The sequence below is a fragment of the Ruditapes philippinarum genome, unplaced genomic scaffold (assembly GCF_026571515.1).
Source record: "Ruditapes philippinarum isolate M1 unplaced genomic scaffold, ASM2657151v2 ctg7773_1_1_1_1, whole genome shotgun sequence".
In the NCBI taxonomy this organism is placed as follows: Eukaryota; Metazoa; Mollusca; class Bivalvia; order Venerida; family Veneridae; genus Ruditapes; species Ruditapes philippinarum.
Window position 1 is genome coordinate 15,489 of NW_026861001.1, and position 23,329 is coordinate 38,817.

A 23,329-nucleotide genomic window follows, 5' to 3' on the forward strand; every position below is an offset into this window, starting at 1 on the left:
TGAGGGTAACTGTTTACAGGGGTAACGAGGCTCTGTACCAAAAGCCGGTGTTTGATTCTTTTTCTTGCATATTACATGTCCATTATTTTCGGACAGAAATAATGAAAACTTATATTCTCATTACGCACTTTTTTCTTATAGTAGCGTATGAACATATCTTCATTCATAACGGAAAAATGACGTCATCTTAAGAACGCGATTCATACATAAAAGGCGCGCGTCAATGACGTCATATAAAACACGCGACTTGTCTTACATGGGGGGTGTAAGACAGAGTTTTCTAGCACCGTTCTAAACGGTAGATAATCCTGTCTGAGATGCAAGAATATGTTATACCCCCTGGCGTCCGTCCGTTAGCAATTTGGTTTCCGAAGCATAACTTAAATTCCATTTGGCCCCAGAATATTCAAACTTCATAGGATTATTGTCCATATTGGGTAGAAGACCCCTATTGATTTTGCGGTCAAAAGGTCAAAGGTCAAGGTCACTATTACATTAAAACTGAAAATAGTTTCAGGAGCATTCCATTTGGCCCACAATATTCAGACTTCATAGGATGATTGTCCATATTTGGTAAAAGACCCCTATTTATTTTGGGGTCACAAGGTCAAAGGTCAAAGTCACTATTACCTTAAAAATGAAAACAGTTTTTGCTCAATAACTTTAGTATTAATCAACCTACAGCTGTTAAATTTTAAGGAATGAACAGCTAATTCCCATGTCTTACAAATGCTTCATCCTTACTAAAAAAACAAACACTTTCGGGCATATAATGCTCCGCCTAGCGGTGCTCTTGTGTGTATTGCATTATCCTCATTTAAAAGTATAATACGCAAAAATATTAAAAGTACTTGTTTTTTTTGTAATTTTTTAATCTCAGAAATTTTTAAAATTTAAGTATTTTACAAAAATACCTATATTTTCTTCTCAAATTTCATGAAATTAACATGTTCCAAGTTTCACTTTTCATCATGTTGAAAACTGAAATGCTTTAGCTAGGTAATCTGTCTTTCATTACATTTGAAGCTTATGTAGCAATATAGTATTCTAGGTACTGCTACTGGATATATATTCATTATCATGTTAAGGATCTAGTCATGAATGTACTGAATGCATTCATATTTTGGATGTATATTTTATTGTACCAATTAGATAATGTAATAAAGTTGTTCTAATTTAGTTTATTCTTAATTCTTTCCCTCTTTCAATAAAATATTCAACCACCAGATTAATAATCTGTTATTCAGTGGCCCATATTCCTTTATGCTTCACAATTTCAACGTTTTAAGTAAGACACATATGCATAAATGCGCAGCGAATACTTCAGTGCTTTCAGCGCTTTGATTTTGTTATAGTTGGTGCATCGAATATCACATTTTCCTCAACTCATATTGTAATTTTGGCACTAATACAGGGTACTGTACGTGATGATATAAAGGCAGGAAGAGATGTTCCTCTTTTTTAATAAAAATGGATAAACTGTTATTGGCAGTTACAGGAATGTTTAATTATTTCTATTTTGTTTTTATTTTTTAAACATTTTGTACCAAATCTATTCCTATCTTAAACGGAAGGACATATTATATAAGTTTTAATTAGAGTTAGAAGAGGTTATTTATGTTATCGAATAAAGGTTATCTTGTGGCATGATTTTATTTGATCTTCAAAAGTCTTTGATGCAGTGGACCATTTTTTTTTTAATGAAAATACAAGCCCTAGCTCTGATATTCAACATTCGATTAGGTCATATATTTTATACAGGCAAACAAGTTGCGGACGTATATTACCTTTCTCTTCCATGAGTTACCTGTGGTGTTCTTTTAATATATGTGAATGATGTGCTGCTGTGGTTTAAAATAACAACATCAATATGCGTTTTCTATGTGAACCGAAACCAAGTTGTATTATTTTAAATTGTCAATCAAAAGTAATTTCCTTAATATGTAATTATCGCGTTCAATTATGGTGGTCATCATAATTTGCGCAATTTCAAACATTTTAAGTGCTATTGCGTACTCACACTGTAATAAATCTTATCTAAGGTTATTAGGTAAGAGCGTACGTCAACATGATACATATAGTGTCCTGTGAGAGAAAGCCGTGGTCGAGGTACATGTTTTTCGTGACGGAGATCTTTGTGTATGAAATTATTCGTATCGTTCTCTAACCCTAACTTGCATATGAGAACAGGTTGTAAGCACTTGTACAATATCTAGGAACAGTTTGTATGAGGACTGGCAGGTATTTTTTTTAAAATCATGCTTTTTATTATAAGTGTTTTTTCGTATCATGAAATGCTACGATAAACCCTTATTACGCCAAATAAATAACGAAACAATTAGAAATAATAAAACAATGTGAGAATTTTTTAAGCATACACCACAAAATATTCATACAAGCTATTAACCAAGAAAAAGATTTAACTACATTTTTTCCTTTAAGAAAATGAAGCGAAATGCAACAAAATGTGTATTGCAAAACTTGAGGTAAGAATCAGCAATTATCCTTAAGCATCCTACCCCCGTGTCATTTGGAACGTTTGTCATTTAAATTCAACATAATTACATTTTATCGACTATGAAAACAAACTATACATTTCACTACACGTTAGTCGTTAATATATTAAAATGGTCACGCTTATTTTACAGTAGTCTGTTAGTACATTTGTCCTTTTAAAATTCTTTCTCATGGGTTCTTACAAAATTAACACGATACACATTATCGAAGTGTTCATTATCTCCCTTGAGTGTTTTTATACATGACTTGAAAACTGTACAATTTAGTGTGAGTCTGGGACTGTAACTTGTATGCGATTTTTTGATCATTTGCTTACTCTGAATTTTTCAGAATAATCGTTTAATTTTATTATGCAAAATGACAGAAAAATGAAAAGCAACTTTGCAAGTTTATTTTTAGGGGATTACTTTCTTACCTTTCGGAACTTTTACGTTTTAACTTTCTCAGTTGATATATGTAAAGAAAGTCCTTGTGGTTTTCCGAACCTGAGTGGAAATCTTTTAATGTTAGATAAATCTAATAAATTGTCTTGTCTTGACAACGTAAAAGTAAAGGTTAAACTTATTAAGTACATTTTCTTAAACAAGGAGCTGAATGGATTTAACAACATTATGCCAGCCACGATATAAACACTTTAGTATTTTGATTGCAATTAATTGTAATTTTATTAAACCTGAGTGAAGAAGAATGTATTTGTCATTGATAAAAACTTATAAAGGTTTCCGTGTCATTCAGATAGCGTCATTTTTAGTACATGTTCTTATGGTTATCTAATAAGTGAGAACAAGTTTCGTGCCAGTAGACAGGACAACCTACCAAGAGGGCACACTACAACAGAATGATTGTGACTACGTTAGGTAATTTTTTTTTTATTTAAATAATGAAGATGAAAATAGCAAAAACACTCATTAAAATGGACATGATAAAATATTTTCTACAAATTTTCTCCAATGGCATACATATTAAGTGTCATTCAGTGAATCATCTTTTGACAGATAATATGAATGGTGACATGTCCGAAGTACATACATATTTCAGTGCCTAAAAGGGTGGATGGTCTTTCATTATGCCTACATGTGTGTAAGCAAAATGATCTGAAATGACATTTAATTATTTTTAAGTTACCGTTTTACTGAGTACATGTGTCTCCAATTAATTCGCATTTAGGTGTTACGCATTTAATACCCTATTAACCAAAATAATTCATTACACAAATATATTTGTAAATATCCTTCAAAAGAATAAAAAATAAATGAAATTACATTACAAATTGTATATTTTAGGTTTTTCGATATACCTACTGCTTGTCTTTCCAAAGACATCTGGTAAGAATCTATATTATATATCTGTATACGTAATTATTATTATCCTGTTACAATCAATTTCGGCCTCAATACAAATTATATTGCCCAGATCACTTGGTAAAAAATAGCACCTGTTTACTGGTCTACTTTTTATTTAGCGCCACTTTTTTCAGTTTTTTAATTTTAAGCAGAACGCTAGCTGTTTTCGATAAAACATGAAAATAGGTATGTATATTAATAACCAAATGAAAGTGTGAGAACAACCTCTTCAGCGTATTAGTACACAAATTATTTAACCTACATATTGCAATATATTCTATATAAACAGGATAATAAATTGGGGCCATGGAGTGTTTCTACATCATGATAAATGTATGTCATTTCAAAGAATAGTTGTTACTTATAGTAGAAATGAAGCTGAACTTTACTATGACTTTAACACAGTGGCATATTATAACAATATAACAAAGCATATTCAGTGTACTTCATTATAAAAACATGTACTTTAGAAGCCTTGCAGTTGTTACAATTGTCCGACATTGCTGACGTTTGATGAATGCCTCACAGTGACAGAATGCCATGCCGGTCAGGTAAATATCTAACAGTATTATTATTTTATATTGGTCAAAGAAATGCAAGTTCGAATAATATAATACTATTCTGGTAGATGTCGTCAAGTTATTGAATATAATAAGGGTTAGGCAAATATTCTACACTGAGGGTCAAGTTAGTGTCAACAAGAGAAAATTGTTTTATGATAATCAGGCAGATACCCTTACTATGTCAATAAAAATGAAGGATCCAGGATCCAAGGTGTGAAAGAAATTCTCTACGCCCAAATAGAGATCTCGGGTATTCATTAAATTTTAATTTTCTGGGGATTTCAAACAAGAACATAAGTTTTTAAAACCTCGAGGCCAGGTCTGCCACGTGCAACAGGTTTTAATGGAATGTTAGAGCTGTTATGAACAGTGGGTAAATCTTTTGCTAAATGAAAAGAAACCCAGGCAATAACATTTTGTTTTACGAAAAAAAGGTCGGTAAATAGAAGTTAGAATTTGTCCATAAATTAATTATTAGTAATATTTAGTAAATATAAAATAAGCTCCTACCGTTTAAAGTATTTGTAGAAAATTGGGCCATATATGGGAGTTTTCATTATGCTGTTAAATTAATTTTAACATTTGCTTACTATAATCCCAATATGTCGATGGTAAAAATGGTTAAATTAAAGTGACTTTGTTAGTTACGCATGTATAAAAGCTTTTTTCATGCTGACTTGTCTTTTATAGTCTTTTCAAAGACGTAAAAAATCAGGAAGAAGACCCTCGGTGTAAAAGACAATCAGGTAGGCAAGAGATTTTCCTTAAAAAATTTTACCAAAAATTTGGGAAAAATTCTAAAAATTTTGGGTTTTAAATTAAAAAAAGTTATGAAAAATTTGTAACATAATTTATTACAAAATTCCGTTCTCGTCTTAGCAAAGATTTCATCTTGGTTATAAACAGGCTCGATATTCTAAATGGACAATATAATTATAAGATAAGTTGTATCAATTGCCAACCATCGCCGACTTAAACTGTATAAGCCAGATACAGATATTAATATACACATACCTCCACTTTTGTAGTTTCTTGTCTATAAGTCATATTTCCATTTTACAGTTATGTGGAGTAAGTGCCAGTGGTGCCGGAAATTTGATCGGTCGAGAGATAAGTGTTCGACAAACTTTGGACTGCCATGAATGTTGCAGTAAAGATAAATGCAATAAAAATTTGTGTTCACATTTGACACGTAAGCTTTTTCTTTCATATTTTACTTTTCTCGTGTTGTAACTTAACAATGTTTAGTTCAGGATTATATAAAAAAAAACGAATAAAGCATTCTTTTAGCTTAAAATCAAATTCTTAAAGGGTCCAATAATGGCGTCACACTGAAACACAAAAAACAAGAACATTAACACCAACTAAAATTACATTTACAGGATGCCAAAACAGTTTCGGAGCATTACCGACATGGGTCGATATTTATTGAGGCAATCCTTTATTAACATACGGGATAGTTTATTGCAAATGCCATGATATAGTTCCACTTTTACGGTGGCTACTATGTATATTTCAGCCGGAGCATGTATTGATGATGTGAAAGTGGACTGTGCATTTCTAAACAGCTTTTTCAATATTTGTAAGGATATTCAGCGAGCCAAGTTAATCTGTCCAAAATTCTGTTCGCTGTGTTCACTTGGTAAGCTAAACCATTTGACTTACTACAATTGTTTTTCATTTAAAATAATTATAGTTAATGATTTTCATTTTATTTACACATCAATTTATAGAGAGGGCTGTTTTTATGAGAAAACTTTTTGAAAAATTTAAAGTCTTAAAAAGAAAAGTTTTGTTTATTAAAAATAACCAAAATTCATAAAGAAAAATTAAAAGAAATATTGATGAAAATTTTTTGATATTTTTTGTAGACATAAATTTTTTTAAGTCCACCCCGGGGTAAAAAGAAAATTATTTTAAATTTAGGGTTTTAAAATTTCTGCGGTTTAGTAAACTGTTTTAAAAATAAATTTTTTTATTTATTTATTTGTCAAAGGTCCCTTTTGGGTCCTTTTTTAAATTTTTAAAAGTGGATGGGAATGGGCAACCCGGTCCCCCTGTCTACATGTGAAGTCCCCCTGTGAAAAAAGGGACCCAAAAAAGAAAAAACAATGTTCCGATCCCCCCAGCAAAAGGGCGGATTGATGTTTCCGGAAACCCCTGATATTAAAAAATTCAAAACCTTTGTCCGGTATGAATTTTAGCATGAAAATGGATATTGATAAAAAGTTTTTCCTAAAAATTAAATTTAAAAAAAGAAAATTTATCCAAAAAATTTTATCCCGAAAAAAAAAAATTAAAAGGGGGAAAGGTTTTTAGAAATATACTGAAAAACCAGAAAGAAAAAACAACGTTTTGAAAACCTAATTAAAAAAATGAAACTCAAAAGCAAATTTTTTATTTTATGTTGGTTTTTTGGCATCGCCCGAGAAAACTTTAAGGGGAAAAAGTTTCCATTTGTATGCGCTAACCCTGCCCCTTTATTAAAAATTTGTTTTCGGAAAAAAAAAATAAACCCAAAAATAAAATTTTTTCAAAAAGTTGAAAAGAATTCTTACGTGGGTTTTATTCAGTCCCTCCCAAAACTTTTGAACGTTTTAAAGAACTTTTTTCAAAAATAAAAGAACATAATTATTTTATCCGCTTTTACAATGATAAATCTGATGATGATTGGATAACTATGATGCTAGTTCGTGGAGTCGTGTTTTAAAATAAATTTTCTCTAGAAGGAGACTTCGTGATAATGCGTCTTTATATTTATTGCTGAAGCAAAGGCCCTCGTTTAAGCCTTGTCACTTATTTCACAGAATAATTGTCATAAATGTGTATATTTTTTCTCAGATTCTTTCTCCCTGTTTACTTTGAAAATGCGATAGCATTATGATAAGACACTCCTGATCAAATTGCACGAATGTTTAACTAAGTCAGTCAAGTTATGTTGATCACATGCCATTAAGTATTGGCTTAGCTTAAAGTAAAAAACCATTAAATACTTAACCAGTAGACTAATTGTCAACAGGTGTTGATTTAAACTTTTCATAAGTTAACTTTTTACATCATTTGAAAAAATTCAACTGGAACAAAGCCGGGACTGAGACAAAGTCGTATTAAACAAACTTTATAATATCAACCCTTGTCGTGACGTATCACAATCTTTATTTCTTCTTAACCGTCAATCAATCAATGGTTCTTCTAAAATGTATAACTAAATACACTAGAGTTTTTTATTCTGATTTTTAACAGGAGATAATTCCCATTTGTATAGCCTGCAATAATGTTTCACTTTAAAAAAAAATCATTGAAAACCAATGTCTAGCAGACCGTTTTTTCTCAGTTAAAAAATCATATAAAGCATTCTAAGTATAAATAACTCATTTTATAAGCAACAATTCACTTCCGACTTTATAATCGCCTTTTAATAATTCGGTGTTCGGCGCGGTATGACCAGAAATGTGTCAATATGCTGCTTAACTCAAGTAAACAAACAAACGAATATTATGTATGAAATATATAATCGTTTTAAGGACTCCTTCATTGTGAATAGCATATATTTTTCAAAGTGCATGGTGGGTGGACAAAATGGTCGAGCTGGGACGCGTGTTCTGTAACATGTGGTGTAGGCATAGAAAGACGGCATCGTAATTGCTCGAACCCGATACCAGACAGAAACGGACTTCAATGTTTTGGCGACACTTTAGATGATAGAATATGCTTATCGCGTCCATGTGCAAGTAAGTTTGATAAAATTGTTTCAGTTTATCAACACATATAAGCAAGGATGTTTATTAATTATTTCAATGCAAAATTTTCTTATTAGAATCTAAACAAAAAAAGTGTAATGCTTTACACTGAAAGACATTGTAAATCAACACAAATGTTTTAAAATCAATTTAGATTCGTCGAAACTGACATAACAGTCGATATCAATGTAGCGTGTCAACCAAAAAAAATGTTGATAATTATAATATAAAATGATAAAAATGTTATTGAAAAAGTAAGTAATTAAAAATCATAATTAAAGGTTATAACGACATTAAAAGGTAATATTATACCTCATTTGCATACGCCCTTCTATATTTAATATGATAATACCGGCTACTCAGTCCATAATTCTTATATGGACTGAATGACATATCAAATATAGAAGGGCGTATGCAAATGAGGCATAATATTTAATTTTGTTGATAAAAGATTCTTTTTACTGAATTTATTGTTATGTTTCACATAAATTTATTACATGTTGATCAAAAGTCATGATTTGTCTTTAATTTAATTATAAATTTTATTTATACAGTTTTTTAAATTCGGGAGAGGGGTGGCCTAGTAACATTAACTTATTTTATTTGATTAACAAAATGGAATATCATAAGAAGAGCATGGTTTTTCTGCAAACCTTGAAAGTAATAAAAAATCCTACTAAGGTTTGAGATATTTCACACACTGAAAAATTAAGATTATTATTTGAAAGCAAATTACAGTAAAAACAACTGCACCAAAGAGTGAAAGGATTTAGACAAAACAAATAAAACATTGCCTTTCGGGAAAATGTAAGTTTACGGACTGGTTGGTCAGAAGCGCATATACTTCCCGAGGTCTGACCAACCAGTCTGTTAACTTGCATTACGCCCTCAATGCCATGTTTTATGTGTTAATTGTATTACAGCATATTTCACAGTCAAAATGCAATTTTTTCCCCTTTTAAGGCCCATTATGCCTCATTGATGCCATCATTTTTATTTTCTCAAAACTTTTTATTTTATATGTTCTTACAGTTTCCAACAAAACTTCATTTGCCATATACCTGAATTACCTTTGCTTCTTTTTGTATTTTTGTCAATTGGTATATGTATTTTGTATGGCAGTCAAAATATCAGTTTGCTTCCATTTTGCTACCTTAACCTTCTGCACATAAAGCACTACTTTCTTCAGCATCTAACTATATTACATACTCGTAATCCATTATTAAAACATTATTAACAACATGTGTGAGAGTTGTAAAGATAAAAAATATGGACTTCTGTGACACTGTGTGCCTTTAATCACACATCTCAGTCTCGTCGAACATTTTTGATAGTTCCACACAAATCCATATGTGCCTCAATTCATTTACTTGTTTCTGTTCCCGGTAGGTGTCGCTGTTGCACACTTCTCTTGCATTAGTACTGATGCGTGCGTAATTACATGTACTGCCTGCTATCCTTTCAACCTGCTTTCTTTCAATCTAATTAATTGAATATTTTTCACGACATCGTTTATTTAATTGGCTTTCTCAATTTTTTGAGAGACAACACATTGTACGGATGACTTTTATATGAATGATTTTTGATATTCAAGATGGTGGTTGGACTAACTGGGGACAATGGAGCGCCTGTTCAGTGACGTGTGGGGACGGGTTAAAGTCTAGATCACGTTCCTGCACAAATCCGTCACCCTCGCCTCTGGGAAAATATTGTGATGCAGATTCCTCAGAAGTTGTTTCCTGTAGGAAAAGCAGTTTGTAGTATGTGATAATATTTATATAACGTTCATAAACTGTAGAATAAAAAACAGTTTATTTTCATTCCTAAATTGGCTGAGAATATGACAAACACCCATTTTGCTATATCTTATTGCAAGCCTTCGCGTCGTCGCAACCTCGTGTTCTTTTAATTACACAGAATTTATTTTAGTGCCATTGTGTATGAAGCTTATAGACACAGATCTGGATACAACCAGTACTGAGCAATGAGTGTATTATGTTTTTTTTGCTCAAGAAAACAATGGCTCGTCCCTGGCGGGGTTTTAACCCACGCGGATAGCAATACTAAAGTTACTATTCGGTAGCCCATGCCGCCATCATAACATGTCCATTAATCATAATATCGATATAACTAAATGTGTCTTAGATGTAAGATTGTGATTTCCAATGCTGACAAGGTTGAAAAGAGAAAACGAATGTGCCAGCTTGTTGACTGTTCTTTAAAATGATATGCACTTAAGTTCTCTCAGGGTATTCTTATATTTGTAATGTGCTGGTGAAAGTTATTCTTGTTTTTCTACTTTTCATCACTTTTATAATAAGTCGTGTATTTTTGTGATTAAACATTACAACAGTAATCAAAATTATCAAAGTAACTCATACCCTTCAATAAATAATATTGAAAAAATTTTGTTTTACAGGTCCAAATATAGTATTTAAAGCCCAGCATGTTAACAAAAACAAAAATCCTGGCACTGGAAACACTATAATATTTGGGCTCTACACTCTATTAATGACGGAAATGCTTATAATACATCTATGGAATTTTTTCACTGCGCCTGTCAACGGAAGTAACTATTTAGTATAAAATGTACGCAAATGTCAAGAAAGAAGTCTTTGTAAATTATAGTAGATGGGCCAACACATGCTACCTTATTGTTTTATGATATGCATGTACCATGTGATACAAGATCGGTGGTGTTTTACTGAAATTCAAAAGTTTTGTTTAAATGCATCTTTGGTTTGTACGGGCTTTTATTTGCAGATTCTTGGGTAAAACTGGTTCTTGGATTCTTGTTCCCCAACAAAACTTATCGTTTTAGCACTTTTTTCATCTTTTATAGAAAGTAAGTCCGAACATATCTGCATTTCCATCGTCGTGAGTTGTTAGCGGGTAAATGTTATTAAAAGGGCCTTAGCACAAAAATCTTTGCATTATAGACGACTTACTGTTGTTTTTTGTGGTTTTTTCGGGTTTTTTTTCAATGACAGTGAAACATTTAATTGTTATTGAAAACATTGCCCTTTTTAGGAAATGCGTAGAGACAATGGAAGAAAATATGGATTTGTACGAAGATTATACAAATTAATATGAAAGAGTATAAAATACAAAACGAAAATAAACTTTACATTAAAACAGGTAGAAACCACACGTGAAATGACTAGAACCGATTATAATATTCATTAATGTTTGAAAATATATGATGAAACAAACTTTGATAAAACCGCAATGTTAATGAAGTATATAGATATTGTTCTCTATTTCACCAAACCTACTGCAAATATACCTACAGAATTAAATAGTTGATGGGAGTAGTTTGTTTATTTTGTCTTTCATCTAAAGTACCTCAATATTATTCAATTTCATTAATTGAAAAAAAAAAAATATTATGGTATTCTAAGATTCCATTATATGTACTCGTTTAGACGGCATCCCGTCTTTTATTGTTAGAATTAGTAATATATTATCAATTTGAGCCCGCGTCACGACAAAAAAAACGAAGCCGACCCGCATGGACCAACCCGCCCGCGCATCCCCGGGAGTCTGATCAGGTATGCTGTTGTTACCAACTTTTTAAAGTAGAGAAAAGATAAGCGCCTGGATCCCGATCAGACTCGCGGATAGCAGGATGTCTGGGTCCCCTGTGGGGCAAACCTATTTTGTTGGTTTTTCTGACCGTTTTTATTTTTAAAAATTTTTAAACTTAGACCCATAAGGGCAAGGAAAAATTATTCCCCTTACCGTGTGCTAAAAGGGGGAAATTTACTATACAACCCCATAGAAATTTTTTATTGAAAGTGAATGCGTAAATATCAGCGTTCAAATTTCGATTTTTGAAAAATTTGACTTATGCTATTTTATAAAAAGATAAAAAATAAAAAAAACAAAAACTTTTGCTACGAGGTAAAAACAGCGGGGATTTCAGAGTGAATATATCTATTAGATTTTTCTCTAATGCCAGGGCAATAAGCTAGTAATTAAATCAAAATTTTAATATTTTATAAACACCCATACACAGTGAAATTACACATTATAAATTTAAATTGTCATTTTCTAGTGTTCTGTGTGATTTTCTGTCATTCAAAAAATTCCGTCGTTTTTGTGTCAAAACATGAAAATAAGATTGTCAGTGTTTTTAATGAATGTTTTTCAAGCTTTAGAACAATAGCAGAATGCATTCTGTCAAGACTTTTTCAATATGCAATATAAAAAAATCTTTCAGAAATAATTTTATGAATATCCCTGAAAGAACGAAAACAATGTAACAATGACTTTTTAACGAAAGGTTGTGGTGCAAAATCATTTGCATAGTTAAAATGGTTCTATACAGTCGGACAATCTACCGTTTACTTTAAGGAACAAAACTAAGTTCTATAGATTTAAACCGTCAGTAAAATGCAATATAATATAATATGTAAAAATTGCTTTCAATGATGCTTATCATCACAATATGCGCAATTTCAAATATTTTTAAATACTTTTGCGTACTACTAAAATAAATCTTATCTAAGGTTATAAGGTAAGAGCTTACGTCAACGTGATATATATATATATTGGTATGTCTGAGTCTTTGTGAAATTATTCGTATCTATAGGACTCTATGTCATTCAGATAGCGTCATATCTTGTACATGTTCTTATGGTTATCTAATAAATGAGAACAAGTTTCGTGCCAGTAGACGGGACAACTTGCAAAGCGGGCACATGAAAACAGAATGATTGCGATTACGTTAGGTAAAATCTTCTTTTTTTTATTATTATTATCATTATTATTATTATTAAATTTAAATGAAGATGAAAATAGCAAAAACACTCATTAAAATGGACATAAATATTTTCTACAAACTTTCTCCAATGGCATGCATATTAATTAAGTGAATCATCTTTTGACAGATAATATGAATGGTGACATATCCGAGGTCCATACATATTTCAGTGCCTAAAAGGGTGGATGGACTCTCATTATGCCTACATGTGTGTAAGCCAAAATGATCTGAAATGACATTTAATTATTTTTAAGTTAACGCTTTACTGAGTACATGTGTCTCCAATTAAAGTCGCCTTTAGCTGTTACGCATTTAATTCGCTATAAACCAAAATAATTCATAACACAAATATATTTGTAAATATCCTTCAAAAGAATAAAAAAAAATAATTGAAATTACATTACAAATTATATATTTTTAGGTTTTTCGATATACCTGCTGCTTGTCTTTCCAAAGACATCTGGTAAGAATCTATATTATATATCTATATAGGTTATTATTATTATCCTGTTACTATCAATTTCGGTCTCAATACAAATTATATTGCCCAGATCACTTGGTAAAAATGAGCACCTGTTTTCTGGTCTACTTTTTATCTAGCGCCATGTTTTCAGTTTTTTAACTTTAAACAGAATGCTAGCTGTTTTCGATAAACAATGAAAATAGGTATGTATATTAATATCCAAATGAAAGTGTGTGTTAAATAAAAACCAACCTTTTCAGCGTATTTGTAGTTTTTTGTACACAAATTATTTTACCTTCATATTGCAATATATTCTATATAAACAGGATAATAAAATGGGGCCATGGAGTGTTTTTACATCATGATAAATGTATGTCATTTAAAAGAATAGATGTTACTTATAGTAGAAATAAAGCTGACCTTTACTATAACTTTAACACAGTAGCATATTACAACACTATAACAAAGCATATTCAGTGTACTTCATTATAAAACATTTACTTTAGACGCCTTGCAGTGTTACAATTGTACCGACATTGCTGACGTTGGTGAATGCCTCACAGTGACAGAATGCCATGCCGGTCAGGTAAATATCTAACAGTATCATAATGCCATATTGGTCAAAGAAATGTACAAGTTCGCATAATATAATACTATTCTGGTAAATGTCGTCAAGTTATTGAATATAATAAGGGTTAGGCAAATATTCTACACTGAAGGTCAGATTATTGCCAACAAGAGAATATTGTTATATTAATAATCAGGCAGATACCTTTAGTTTGTCAATAAAAGATAAAATTCAAGCCGGGCACATACAGAATCCAAGGTTAGAAAGAAATTATCTACGCCCAACTTTAGATATCGGGTATTCATTGACCAATTAAATTCTTGAGATTTCAGACATAACAATTTATTTTTTTATAACCTCGGGGCTAGGTCTGCCATCGGCAACTGGTAAATGGAATGTAAGGGCTTTGTTAACAGCGGGTCATATTTTGTTAAATGAAAAACTAGCATAGCATTTCTTTTACCTGAAAGGTCGGTAAATAGAAGTAGAATTTGTCATATTATTATGCCCCCATTTCGAAGAAAAGGGGGTATATTGCTTTGCACTTGTCGGTCCGTCGGTCCGTCGGTCCGTTGGTCCGTCGGTCCGTCGGTCCGTAGACCAAATGGTTTCCAAGTGAATAACTTTTAAGAACCCTTAGGCCTAGGAAAACTTCAAAAACTTGGTATGGTTGATTGGTCATGACCAGTAGATGACCCCTATTGATTTTGGGGTCAAGGGTCAAAGGTCAAAAGGTCACATTTTGGGGGGGAAAAAACCTTGTAAGCCAAAAAACGGCTTTCCGATCAATAACTAAAAGAACCCTTAAGGCCTAGGAACTTCAAACTTGATATTGGTGATTGGTCATGATCAGTAGATGATCCCTATTGATTTTGGGGTCAAGGGGTCAAAGGTCAAGGTCACATTGACCTTGTAAGCAAAAAACGGTTTCCGGATCAATAACTAAAGAACCTTAAGGCCTAGGAACTTCAAACTTGATATGGTGATTTGGTCATGATCAGTAGATGATCCCTATCGATTTTGGGGCATACGTTAAGGGGTCAAAAGGTCAAGGGTCACATTGCAACTTTGTAAGCAAAAACGGTTTCCGATCAATAACTAAAAAAACTTTTTAAGGCCTAGGAACTTTCAAACTTGGTTATGGTGATGGTCATGATCAGTAGATGACCCCTATTGATTTGGGGTCAAGGGTCAAAGGTCAAGGTCACATTGACCTTGTAAGCAATAACGGTTTCCGATCAATAACTAAAGAACTTTAAGGCCTAGGAAACTTCAAACTTGGTATGGTGATTGGTCATGATCAGTAGATGACCCCTATTGATTTTTAGGGTCAAGGGGTCAAAGGTCAAGGTCACATTGACCTCTTGGGTAAAAACTGTTTCTGATCAATAACAAAAGAACCCTTAGGCCTAGGAACTTCAAACTTGGTATGGTGATTGGTCATGACCAGCAGATGACCCCCCTATTGATTTTGGGGTTAAGGGGTCAAAGGTCAAGGTCACATTGACCTTGTAGGTAAAAAAACCATTTCCGATCAATAACGAAAGAACCCCTTAGGCTTAGGAACTTCAAACTTGGTATGGTGATTGGTCATGACCAGAGATGGACCCCTATCTGATTTTGGGGTTAAGGGGTCAAAGGTCAAGGTCAAATTGACTTTGTAGGTAAAAACGGTTTCCGATCAATAACGAAAGAACCCTTAGGCTTAGGACTTCAAACTTGGTATGGTGATTGGTCATGATCAGTCGATGACCCCTATTTGATTTTGGGGTCAAGGGGTCAAAGGTCAAGGTCACATTGACCTCTTAGGTAAAACGGTTTCCGATCAATAACGAAAGAACCCTTAGGCCTAGGGACTTCAAACTTGATATGGTGATTGGTCATGATCAGTAGATGACCCCTATTGATTTTTTGGGGTCAAGGGGTCAAAGGTCAAGGTCACATTGACCTCTTGGGTAAAAAACGGTTTCCGATCAATAACTAAAGAACCCTTAGGCCTAGGAACTTCAAACTTGGTATGATTATTGGTCATGACCAGTAGATGACCCCTATTGATATTGGGGTTAAAGGGTCAAAGGGCAAGGTCACTTTGACCTTTGTAGGTAAAAATGCTTTCAAAATCAATAACTTAAGAACCCTTTGGCCTAGGAACTTCAAACATGGTATGGTGATTGGTCATGACCAGCAGATGACCTATTGATTTTGGGGTCAAGGGGTCAAAGGTCAAGGTCACATTGACCTTGTATGTTAAAACGGTTTCCGATCAATTAACTAAAAATGCTTAGGCCTAGGAACTTCAAACTTTGTATGATGATTGGTCGTGACCAGCAGATGACCCCTATTGAGATTTGGGTCAAGGGGTCAAAGGTTAAGGTCATGACCAGTAGATACTTGATAACCCTTAATAATTGTTTGATCACTGGGTCAGAAGTCATAATAACCTTATCACATGACTAATTGGCTGCTGATAGGGGGCATACATGTTTTACAAACATATCTTGTTTAATAATATTTAGTAAATATAGAATAAGCTTTACCGTTAAAGTATTTGTAGAAATTGCCATACATGGGAGTTTCAGTATGCTGTTAAATTATTCTAACATTTGCTTGCTATCATAATATTTATAATCATTATGTCGATGTAAAAATTGTTATATAAAAGTGACTTTACAAAACTAATTGCTTTGTCAGTTACCATGTATATTAACGCTTTTTATCATGCTGACTTGTAATTTTATAGTCTTGTCACATAGAAGTAAAATCAACAGGACAAACAATCACCCTCGGATGTACAGACAATCAGGTAGGCAAGAGATATCCCGAAATTTTTTTTTACAAAATTAGCAAAATTCTAAAATTTGGTTCATATAAAAAACAAGTGTACAGCAAAATGAGTGACATGATTTATTACATAATTCCAATATCGTCTTAGCAAAGATATCATCTTGGTTATGAACAGGCTTGATCATTTAATTTTTCCGTTTTTGTGCTTTCTTTATGGATTCTTATTTTCTCTATTTCAAAGTACTGATATTCTAAATGGACAATATAATTATAAGATAAGTTGTATCAATTCCCAACCATCGCCGACTTAAACTGTATAAGCCATATACAGATATTAATATGCACATACCTCCACTTTTGTAGTTTCTTGTCTATAAGTCATATTTTCATTTTACAGTTATGTGGAGTAAGTGCCAGTGGTGCCGGAAATTTGATCGGTCGAGAGATAAGTGTTCGACAAACTTTGGACTGCCATGAATGTTGTAGTAAAGATAAATGCAATAAAAATTTGTGTTCACATTTGACACGTAAGCTTTTTCTTTCATATATTACTTTTCTCGTGTTGTAACTAAACAATGTTAAGTTCAGGATTACATATAAAAAAAACGAACAAAGCATTCGTTTAACTTAAAATCAAATTCTTAAAGGGTTAAATAATGGCGTCACAATGAAAACATCCTATCACGTGACAAAAAAGACAAAAGCATAAACACTAACTAAAATTACATATTCTGGATGCCAAAACAGTTTCGGAGCATTACCGACATGGGTCGATATTTATTGAGGTTTGAGTGGTCGCAATCTTTTATAAAAGAGCATTTGTTTACATACGGGATAGTTTATTGCTAATACAATATTACGTAATATTTCAGCCGGATCATGTATTGATGATGTGAAAGTGGATTGTGCATTTCTAAATAGCTTTTTCAATATTTGTAAGGATATTCAGCGAGCAAAGTTAATATGTCCAAATTTCTGTTCGCTGTGTTCACTTGGTAAGCTTAACGATTTGACTTTCCACATTTGTTTTTAAAATAATTATAGTTAATGATTTTCATTTTGTTTACAAATCAATTTCAAGAGTGGCTGTTGTTTATATGAGAAGGTTTTTTGAAACTATAACAGTCTTATAAAAACAACCTGTTGTTTTATCAATAACCAAGATTCATATGAAATACTTAAACGAAATATTGATAAAATTAAATGCGTATTTTTTAGTAGACATAAAAATTCTTAACTCAACCACGCAGGCTAAAATGGACATTATGTGCATTCAGGGTATTCGAATTGCTGCGGTTCAGTAACACTGCTCCAAGAATATAATTTTTTATTTCATTTATTTGGCATGGTCCATTTGATCACTTTTAATCCTAAAACAGTGGATGGGAATTGGGCAAGCTGGTCTCCGTGGTCTACATGTGACGTCACTTGTGAAAATGGGACCCAGACAAGAACAAGACAATGTTCCGATCCCCCTCCAGCAAATGGCGGACTTGATTGCGCCGGAACACGCACTGATATAAAGACATGCTTAAAACAACTTTGTCCAGGTATGAATTCAGCATGACAATAGCGTACTGATAAACATGTTAAGTATTGCGTACTCTAAATCAATTACAAATTATTATTTCTTATCTGAAACCAAAAACTATTTAATCTGAAAACAATATTTAGTGTTTATCTTTATTTCTGTCATGATCTAGACAAAATGGATACACTTGCGTTTCACATTCTCATGCTTTAACAGGAGATTATAATGAACGTTGTAAAGCTTGTTAAAAATTTCATTCTTAAATGCCATGATCTTGCAGACCGTTTTTTTCAGTTCCTACCAAAATATTGATCGATTACTTAAGCAAATCTACTTGTATTCTAAGATTTTATTTACTCAATTTATAAGCCAATAATTCACTTCAGACTATATAATCACATTGTAAGAATTCGGTGTTCAGCGCGGTATAACCAGAAATGTGACAATGTGCCGTTTAACTCAAACCAACAAACGAATAGTCTATATAAAATATATATGAGGTTTAAAAGACACTTTCATTTTGAATAGCTTATATTTTTCAAAGTACATGGTGGGTGGACAAAATGGTCGAACTGGGACGCGTGTTCTGTAACATGTGGTGTAGGTATTGAAAGACGGCATCGTAATTGCTCGAACCCGATACCAGACAGAAACGGACTTCAATGTTTCGGCGATACATTAGATGATAGAATATGCTTACCCGGTCCATGCGCAAGTAGGTTTATCTACACATTAGATGATAGAATATGCTTACTGGGTCCATGCAAGTAGGCAAGTAGGTTTCCTAAAGTTTGTCTTCAGTTTGTCATGATTTTAATCATGTATGTTTATTCATTGTTCGATAGCTAAATTTTATTTTTAAAATCTAAATTTAAAGAAATTGAAAAGCAATTCAGTGACACACATCTAAAATCAATACCAGTAGCTTTTTAATGTTTTTGGATTGTTATGGAATCTTTATCGTTAAAATTTACATAACCCATAAATCATCACTTAAAAATTTCACTGTAGCATATAACTAAAATACATGTAAAATGAACATTTTTGAAAAATCATCAAAAATGAAAAACATAATAAAATTAAAGTCAGGCAATGCCATGCGGAAATTTCCTGGATATTTTTCTTGGTTTTTGGCATTAGGCCTTATATTAACGAAGTCCCATAAAGCTAGTTCAAAATTGATTTTTTTTCACAATGGTCCCGAGAATATTGAGTGTGTGGTTTGTTTGTTTGTTTCTTAAATTGAAAATTTTCGGGGGAGCATATAGTCGTCGGTTAGTCCATCGTCCTTTCGTCTGTCAGCCCGTCCGTAGTCCCGAATTCGTGTCCGGCCCATAACTTCGTTATTTGAAGTCAGATTTTACAACTATTTCACAGAAATAATCACTATATTGAGACAACGTGTTGCGCGCAACATTTTGATCGCTACCTTGAAGGTCAGGTCACAGCATGACCTTGAAGCAAAATCATGTCCGGCCCATCACTTCGTTATTCGAAGTCGGATTTTACAACTAATTCACAGAAATGATCGTCATATTGAGGCGACGTGTCGCGCGCAATATTTGGGTCGCTTCCTTGAAGGTCAATGTCACAGCATGACCTTGCAGCAAAATCGTGTCCAACCCATAACTTCGTTATTTGAAGTCGGATTTTACAACTATTTCACAAAAATGGTCACCATATTGAGACGACGTGTCGCAAGCAACATTTGGGTTGCTTTTACACTTTGAACTTTGTCTTGACATAACTCTGTCATTACAAGAGGTATACCTTATTGTGTCCAAAACTTATTCAGGGAGCATCACCCGGTTCAACCGGCTCTTGTTTTACAAAAATTACTACATAATAAACACGGAAAGAACAAATCGCCGATATAAGAAACGACCATGCCACGAGGAAATGTACAGGAGTTTTACTTGTGTTAGGGCTTGGGCCATATATTTCTTTAAAGACATCAGACAAATGATTTCAGGGTTACCTCTAGAATATGCTGTTTTAATGAAATATATACAGTCCGAAAAACGACCATTTTACTCCTGGACATTATATTTGGGTTGAGGCTTAGGATCTTATATTACTGCAAGGAAGACCCACCAAATTTGTACAAATCGAATCTGCATCGGAATCAGAAAACTGTTTTTCACGGTTATCTCGAGAATATTGTGATTTTTCTTCGAAATTTTCTACAGTTTATATACATAAAGAACAAATCGCCAGTTTTAAATACGATCATGCAGTCAAAACAGTCTAAAATCGAATTTGTCCTCTTATGGGCCCATAATGCCCAATTAATAAAACGCTATCAATTCTATTTCTCAAAAAAAGTGATATCTTATCAAACGACTTTCCATTTGCCATCTTTGCTTCTTTTGCTTTTTTGTCAATTGGTATAATTACAGTAAATAAGTATTTTGTATTGAAGTCAAAATACCACGTTGTTTACAGTTTGCTACTTTTATGAAAACATTATTGCACATTCAGCGCTACGTTCTTCAGCAGCTAAATATCTTACATGCTCTTAATCCATTATCAAAACATCATTTACAACATTTGTGAGAGTTCTAATGAATTTTTAATATGGATTTCTGCGGCATATTGTTCCCTTAAGCACACATCTCAGTCTCGTAGACATTTTTGATAGTTCCACCCAAACTATATGTGCCTCCTCTATTCCTGCATCAGTGTCTGCTCCCGGTAGGTGTCGCTGTTTCAGTTCTCTTGCACATGCACGTATTCATCTCACCTTTAAACGTTATTTATCATGAAATAAGATTAAAAATTAGGGATAATGTGTTTTACTTAAAATTCTTACATTATGCAATGTGAAGATTATATTACTAGTGTTTATTTAAAGGAAGAATTTAGGCCCTACATAAGTATGCGCTCTAGGAATTGCATCTCTACCATCTCACGTATACAAAAAAATTACACTGTTAATGATAATATAATCTAAAAATTGAAAACTTTTCTCATATACCGTAAAAGAGTTCATATTATTTTACTAGTCGAGCTAAATATTCGTCAACTCAAAAATGAATGGCTTAAATGAATGGTTGAAATAATTGGCCGACAATGATTAAATCAATTATATGTGAGGTGAAATTTTGAATTCTTCAAAGTATATTTTGTAATTGCGTGATTTTTGTTGTTCTCGTTCTTTATCAATTACATTTTTCCATTTGAATCCCAATAAATAGAGTATGGTTTCTTTTAGTGTTTCGTGAACACCTAAGTTGCTTCTGCATGCGTAATGACGTGTACTGGCTGATATCCTTTCAATATAATTACATGCAAAATCATTTGAAAGTTTTTCTTTACACCGTTTATTTAATTTATTTTTTCAATATTTTGAGAGACAACACATTGTATTGTACGGATGACTTTTATATCAATGATTTTTCGTATTCAAGATGGTGGTTGGACTAACTGGGGACAATGGAGCGCATGTTCAGTGACATGTGGGGACGGTTTAAAGTCTAGATCACGTACCTGCACAAATCCGCCCCCGTCAATAAATGGTCAATATTGTGATGGAAATCCCTTCGAAGATGTTGTCTGCACAAAAAGCAGTTGTAGTATGTGATAACATTACATAACATTCATAAGTATAGACTGAAATTAACTATTTTATACCAAATTTGGCCTAAGAATATGAGAAACACCTATTTTACTGTATGTAATTGCAACCTTTGCGTCATTGCAACCTCTTGTCTTTTTAATTACACAGAATTTTAGTTCTATTGTGTATGAAGCTTATACACACACGTTTGGATCCAACCAGTACTGTGCAAACACTGGCTGCCCCTGACAGGGTTTGAACCCACGGGGATAGCAATACTTAGGTTACTAGTCGGACGTGTTAACTACTCGGCCATTCCGCCATTATTACATGTCCTTTTATCAAAATTTGCGGAGTATCTCGGTATAACTTATGTGTCAAAAATGTTATATTGTGATTTGCAATGGCGAAAAGGGTAAACAGTTTCAGAGAAAACGAATGTGCCAGTTTTTTGAAAGCATTTAACTAAGTGGATAACATCTTACTTTAAAATGGTATGCACTAAAGTTCTCTCTGGGTATTTCATTCGTATTGTTCTGATGGAAATTATTCTTGCCTCTCTACTTTTCATCACTTTTATAATGTTTCGTGTATTTCTGTGGCTATACAGTTCAGCAATAATCAAAATTATCAAAGTAATTCCTCATTTCAATAGATGAAATTGTTATATTTAAAAAAAATATGTGTTACAAATTTCGTTTTATAGGTCCAAATATAGTATTTAAAGCTAAAGGTATAACAAACAAACAAAATCTTGGCACTGGAAACACTATTATATTTGGCTCTATACTTGTAAATGAAGGAAATGCTTATGATACATCTACTGGAATCTTCACTGCGCCTGTCAACGGAACGTACTCATTTAGTATTGAAATGTGTACAGCACCCCAAAAAGATGTCCACGCAGCTATCATGATAGATGGGACAACATATGCTACCTTATATGTTTATAATGATTATGTGTATTCATGTGATAGTACAGACACGGTTGCTGTTTTACATGAACATTCAAAAGTATTTGTTAAATGCACTATTAATTGTGTCAATGGTGTATATCAAGATGGCTTTCATATGAACTCGTTCTCTGGATATCTGGTTCACCAGTAAACTTACCTTTTTTGTCACTTTTGTCTTCTATTTTATTCTTACTTGTATATGATAAAGATGTGTATCCATGTAATAATGAAGATACAGTTGCTGTTTTACATGAACATTCAAAAGTACTGTATTCCTAGAAACTTTCACAGGCAATATTTCGCGTTTTCGCGGAGTGTTTGTTAAATGCACTTATGGTTGTACTTCCAGTGTTATATATGGAGATATTGACCATATAAACCCGTTCTCTCATTATTTCAAGATACTATTATTATTATGCTTTTATTTCTACAAATATATATATAAGACAAGTCTAAAGTAAATGGTAAATCTGTAGCTCTGTCCTTTTATTTTGTCATTCTTCTTTAAATTCGCATTTATTCAGAGCAAAATTTAAGCAG

The 23,329-nt window shown here is 32.8% G+C and overlaps 1 protein-coding gene across 2 annotated transcripts; it reads left to right on the top strand.

Moving 5' to 3' along the window:
* The first annotated feature begins 3,273 nt into the window (after positions 1–3,273).
* On the top strand, positions 3,274–23,125 carry LOC132714191 (hemicentin-1-like). Of its 2 annotated transcripts, none has more exons than XM_060696981.1 (10): positions 3,274–3,374; positions 3,801–3,842; positions 13,898–13,977; positions 16,700–16,762; positions 17,141–17,270; positions 17,616–17,738; positions 18,123–18,293; positions 18,819–18,989; positions 21,685–21,849; positions 22,540–23,125. In XM_060696981.1, exons 1-10 carry the CDS (start codon positions 3,356–3,358, stop codon positions 22,938–22,940), a joined length of 1,365 nt encoding a protein of 454 aa, XP_060552964.1. In that variant the 5' UTR covers positions 3,274–3,355; the 3' UTR covers positions 22,941–23,125. The 2 variants fall into 2 exon arrangements, with proteins under 2 accessions (XP_060552964.1, XP_060552963.1); XM_060696980.1 differs by lacking the exons at positions 3,274–3,374; positions 3,801–3,842 and adding exons at positions 12,742–12,896; positions 13,350–13,391 and having other exon boundaries at positions 22,540–23,122.
* Positions 23,126–23,329: the final 204 nt, after the last annotated feature.

Bases quoted from the DNA above. Each gene is read 5' to 3' on its own strand.
- LOC132714191 (XM_060696981.1), top strand. The intron at 17,271-17,615 runs GTAAGCTTTTTC...GTAATATTTCAG, and splicing joins TTTGTGTTCACATTTGACAC to CCGGATCATGTATTGATGAT. The intron at 21,850-22,539 runs GTATGTGATAAC...TTCGTTTTATAG, and splicing joins CTGCACAAAAAGCAGTTGTA to GTCCAAATATAGTATTTAAA.